The 6,000-nt window shown below is 44.7% G+C and overlaps 1 protein-coding gene across 1 annotated transcript in view; it reads right to left on the reverse strand.

The window, feature by feature from the left end:
* The window catches only part of RASEF (RAS and EF-hand domain containing), a 28,270-nt gene extending 22,955 nt beyond the window's left edge, over positions 1-5,315 (reverse strand). The window contains exon 1 of the mRNA XM_036403483.1: positions 4,948-5,315. Within this exon, the coding sequence (XP_036259376.1) occupies positions 4,948-5,315 (368 nt within the window). The remainder of the gene's footprint in view (positions 1-4,947) is intronic.
* Between the last annotated feature and the right edge of the window lie 685 nt (positions 5,316-6,000).

Below are 6,000 nucleotides of genomic sequence, written 5' to 3' on the forward strand. Positions count from 1 at the left end.
TGAAGCACTATGGGTTTTTTTTAATACTACCTTTTCTTTTTCTGTATCTGCCCCTTCAGAACCAGGCTGCATTAAAAAAAGACGATCAAATCAGTAACCCCGAGATGAGACAGCTCAGCCAAGGTCTGATTCCCAGAGGAAAGATTTTTAATGTTTCCAAAGCATGAATGCTGTTCCCTTAGAGGTGTGATTTACATCCAGTGGAGCAGCAGTGGAAAAGTCTGTGGGACAGGCAGGGAAAGATTAAGTCTGAAGAAAAGGAGAGCACCTCAAAGACATTATGGCAAATGATCACATGATGATACCAGGAAAATAATCCAGGAAAATGAATGCTACAGTGCTTAAATTTGTTGGCACAGACGCTGTTTGGATTAAAGCAAAAATCCAAAGAGCAGTAAACTTTAAAGTAGCTCAGAAAGTCTTCTAGCTCACAGAAAGGCATTCACCACATTTCCAGCAGAGCACATCTCTCAGACCCCTGTCATGATATGTATTAAAAGACAAGACAACATTCCCACAGAACAGATCCCCCTCTCCAGCACAGTGGTGAAAAAAAAAGGACACAGCATGTGGCTTTTCCCATGATTTGCCTTTATCCCCTCTCCAGGGAACATGCTTCAACTTCCAAGGAAACCTCTCCAGTTCTGACATCACGGTTGATCATCTCATGGAAGTAAACACAAATTGCTGTAAAAAGTTAATACTGTGCTCTATATTGACTTTGGCAAAAATCCATCCTAATTTATGACAGCAAGAGCAAGACAGGTTTTGGATGGGTTTTTATGCAGCAGAGCTTCTCTTCTTTGCTGTAGTACAGTGGTATATCCCATGAGCATCGCCTGTTTTCACAGTTTAAGTAGCTCACATTAAGAACAGCATGCTTTTCTCATTTGATCAAATCCCCCAGATCCACATTTTCTATACAGCTCCAGATGACATGACTGGGAGCACACTGTTATTATAATCACATTAAGATACTTTGGAATTGTATGAGGCATAAAATCTCACAATCAGGCAGCACTGAAATCTGAGTCTGATGAATAGTCAGCTTGGCTGAAAGTACAAGGCACACAAATAAAACAAAGACTAAATAGCAAAGCAATGGAGTATGAGGCCTCTCAGTGGCAGCAGATTTAACTCGAAACAGGGATACAAACTTTCTGCTTCAGATTAATCCATCCATTCATGCTCTAATTAATTTACTTCATTTTCCAACAAGATTATCCAATTTGCCAAATATTGCACAAAAGTTTCCTGGTAGGGCTTAGTCTTTTTGACATTCCCAAGCCTTTGTTCTTCCTGACTGAAGTCTTTGACATTGAAATTTAAAAATCTGTTTTCCAGGAAGTTTTTTGCCTGTTATTTCTAGAGAGAGAAATGCCACAGCATTCGTAAGATTTTTCTTGTAGTGTCAAAGGATGTTAGATTATTCCTTGCTCAAACTGAAGAGTGGAAAAGGATTTCCATTAGGGAGACATTCCCACACTCTTAAGGGAAAACAACTGTCTATTAAGAGCATGGAGGGAACCTTTTAGTCTTGCCACTGAAATTCAAACTGAGATTGGCCACAAGAAAGAATGCAACAGTCCAGTAACACCATCAAGGGCTAAACATTTCCAGTGCAGCAGAGCACTGAAGCACTCACTGTCTGGAGCACCAAAAAGGTACGTTTCTTTTTCGTCCACTCCTGTACCATTGCAAATACTTCCTAGAAGAATAAACTAATGAACATGGTTGACTTCTCAATAAAACAGATCTCCAACTGGCAATTCACTATAAATACATATAAACTAAAGGCACTGCATGATTCTGTGTTTAATTACTCACTATTCCTGATTAAATGTAACAATGCAGAAGGGTAGCTGCATTTTAAATTAAATTAAAAACAAACAAATCAAAACAGTAACAAGAAGAAAAAAAAACAACAACAGCAAACAACCCTCTGTAAAATTCCACTAAAGTCTGACTCCACATATTAGGTTATCAGCCTGCAAAGACCTTCCACCATTATTTTCCCTAGAAGCAAATTGCCCACCAAGTACAAGTAAAGGCTAAGGCAAACATACTTTGACTCACAGTAAACACCTAACCAAGAAATCAAACTTAATTTAGTACAAAAAATCTGTTCAAGTGAGGAGGAAAGGAGAAAGGCTGTACAGAGACTCTTTAATGCGACTCTGCCTGTTTAACTGCAAAAAATAAAACCACAGCTTCAGCACAGACTTGAATATTTTGAAGTATAATCTTAAAGGACTGTGCAACTGATACACCAAACAGCAGAGCTATGATCCATCCCATAATAAAATTATCTTTTGCAAGGAAGTAATTAAATTCGAAATATGCTTATTTTAATATACGCTTATTTTAGTATCTGGCAGTAAACAAATTGCATTAAATGCCTGCTACTACACTGAGGACTGGGGCAAGGTATAGCTCTGTTACTGAGTTTCACACCTCGTTATGGAGGGAATTTAGGTCTTCTAAAAGTTCAGTCAAAGAAACTGAACTTCCAGTTTCAGAAACAACGGAGACAGAACCATGTGCATCGTGGACATTTTCCCTTTGATTTCCATGGGTTCCATGATTTCCACTCAAGCTGAGGAGGGACAGAGACCACAGATGTTTACTGTGTCATTTTCTCCTGAATTCAATCCTTACCTCTCTACTTCCATTTGCTATGCCTTGCTTCTCTCTATATAAACCCCAACAGCATCAAAGCACATGTGCCAATGTATTGCTGGCCACAGTCTTGTGCCATAGCCTGCGGCCACAAGGCAGAGCATTTTGAGGAACTGAACCCCAAAAGGATCAAGATAAAAACCACACAACTGAGATTAAAAAACATGGACTCCCAACTGCACTCATCTGGCTTTGAGGAGTTTCTCCTCTGTAATTACTTTTCTCACAGATATCAATGTCACAACAAATCTATGAAGAGCAATAAATCCCAGCATAAGAATGCCAACTCTTTTATAGCACTAAAGATTCAGGTGTGTTCCAAGCCTGTTCTAGTTTTCAAAGTACTGCCCTTTCCTTAATAAAAACTTGAAGTGACAAACAACTAAAACAAATTAAATCATTTAAACAAAAAGATAAATATCTTTTTTGAAGTCCAGCTTGTACTTCACTTGATTTTGTTATATTCTTCTACTGAAATTCTCCAAGAATTTCAATTTATTTATTACTCATGTAAGTGGTCCTAATGATTTTAGTGGGAATACTCACATGGGAAAAAAACTTTACACGTATATTTCAACAAAAAAAGACATGGACTACAACTGGAAAAAAGTTGAGCTGTAGAACACACCTGCTCCTAGCACTTCAGGATGAGAGAGAAAAAAAACCAATTGTTTTTCAGTTGACACTGACACACATCTAATAAATACAGCTAACTGTGAAGGATGCTCAAATCTGAACCTGAATAAGAAACATTTACATCAAACTACTGCCTACCTGATAGTATTTAACCATCAAAACTTAGTTTTCAGTTTTTATGTAAAAGAACCATAACACAAATTACATTATGTCATGATGAATTTAGCAAAATTACCAGATGTGTCTGCATAGTGGAGCCAATTAAAGCTGTTCCCCTTCCTATTATCCTTTTAGACACAGACTATACTGAAACTGCTGCTGCAAACAGTAACCAAGATACTGAAACGGAACTATTACCAACAGGAGACAGATGCTTTCACAAGTTACCACTGGCTTGTGAGTCAGATTTTTTTCCAGCTCCTACTGAGTTTCTGAGTTCAGGTTTTTAACTGTGTCTGCAAGTTCTCAAACAGTCTTTTGTCCTTTAGAAAGCAAGTGTCTAACAAGGAAAGCACCATGAACAAATTAAAACCTGTACAAAAATACTAACCTGTCTGAAATGGGGCAGTCCAATAAGACTAAAGTGTATTAGTCCACAAAGAAAAGAAAATTTACTCTGGATTTACACATGACTAGTAGGTTAACTGAAAAATTTTCTGAAGAAAATTTTCGCCTCATAATCCAAAATATTTTTAATGTGGCTGGAACCAAATTGGTATAGGTAGGAATTTAAAGAGCACTATATAGAAAAAACATGGAGCTATCTATATTCAAGTGCATTACTTTCTTAACCTCTCTTGACTAGCTGCCAAGTCCTGAAACTCAGATTACTTATTTTCCATCATAAATTACAATTTTAAAATTAAGCAGAACCACTCTGTACTTTCTATGGCCAACATTTTCAAATTCATTTTGACCACCTCAGCTTTCAGGGAGATTCCTGAGAGTGACCAAAATGTGTCTCTGTACACTAGAACCAGCCGCGTACTGACAGACCCGTGGTAAATGGGTTTACTCTCCAACACAGCTACCATCAGTTGTCTTCATTTCACTGAGACCGGGGACAAAGACTCTCACAAACTTCAGGGAGCTCATCCCATAGAGGGCAATATTTACCAACACCGTTAATGTGGAGGCAACGATGTTGCTGGTCAGCCTTTACCAGGAAAAGACTGACTGGGCTAAAAGAAAAATGCTGGGGGCCGGTCGGGGAACAACACGAGGAGAAAGTTCTTGCGGAGCCAGCAGAACTTCACATCTCCTGCGTTCTAGCAGCCAGACTTTCCCACGTGGGTCGCTGGCATAACAGAGCAGAGGGAGCCAGGAGCAGCTGCAGGCTGCAAGAACACCGCTGGAAACCACCGCAGCCGAGAGGCAGGTGTGCGGAGAGCTCTCTGCACCTGCAGGCACGGGGGCGAGGGGTCAGCCTCCTCGGCCGCTCCCCAGCTGGGATTGCATCAGCGCCGGCGGCGGCTCCGCCAGGAGAGCCGTTCCCGCCCCGCAGGACGGCGGGGCCAGCTCGGCAGCGGCGGGGCCGAGGTGCCCATGGCCCAGCCCGCCGACCCCGGGGCCGCGGGCCCGCTCCCCCCACCGGGGTCGGCGTGGGACGCAGCGGGCGGGTCCGGACCTTACCTGGGGATGTACCTCGCCTCGTCTCCGAGCCGCACCTCGAAGTCCTTCCAGGGTTGTTCCAGCCCCGCGGCGACCCAAACCGCTGATGCCTCTTCCTCCTCCATGTCCTCGCCCCCCGGCTCGCTGCCAGCGGGCTGCGGCCGCGTGGCGCCGCGGAAGCCACGGGCGAACTCCGGGAAGGTGATGGCCCCGTCGCGGTCGCTGTCGAGGCGCTGGAAGATGGCCTCGGCCTCGGCCGGCTGCACCCGCAGCTCGGCGCAGAGGGCAGCGAAGTCCTCCCGCTCGATGCGGCCCGAGCCGCTGGCGTCGCACGCCAGGAAGAGGGCGCGCAGGCGAGACAGCTCGTCCCCGGACGCCTCGGGATCCATCGGCCAGCGCCGGGGGCGCGGAGACTCGACCGCGGACAGAACGCGATGGGACGGCGTGGGCCGCTGCCCTACCTGCGGCTCGGCGGGGCGGGCCGGGTCCCGCTCCGCCCCGGCGCCCCGCGGGGCCGGGCACGGCCGGGAGGCGGAACGCAGGTGGCGGCTCCGGGCCGGGGCAGGTCCCGGGGCGGGCTGCCGGCGGCCCCGGCGCACCCTCCTCACGGAGTGTAAGGGCACGGGGCTCCCCTCGGGCCCAGCATGTTACGAACGGCACAGGTAACTACAGACAGCAACGCAGGGTAAAAACACATGTCTCACCCCCCTGCAGCACTCAAATGTGAGTCCTGACGCTGTGCGGTCACCGTATAAGGTGTTAAACCTAACTGCCGTTTTCCAACATAATAAAAATACTCTTCACGTTCATGGAAGACCCAGAAGCCACATGATAACACAAAGTTTGAACAGATAAATTCTCTCTGGCACGAATAGTCTTGGAGTTATACCTTGTGGGTATGTGATCACAGATGCCTCACCAGCGGTGATTTAGAAATGTGGACTGTTAAAATCCCATCTTAAACTGAAAATGTAAAAGCTTTATTCAAATCAATAAACTAGAGGAGGCAGCTTTTCAGTGCTTTGTGAAGAACTAGTGTCTTTCTTGACAGAAGTCAAGATGTTTTCCTTGTTG

This window comes from Molothrus ater, chromosome Z (genome assembly GCF_012460135.2).
Source record: "Molothrus ater isolate BHLD 08-10-18 breed brown headed cowbird chromosome Z, BPBGC_Mater_1.1, whole genome shotgun sequence".
Taxonomy (NCBI): Eukaryota; Metazoa; Chordata; class Aves; order Passeriformes; family Icteridae; genus Molothrus; species Molothrus ater.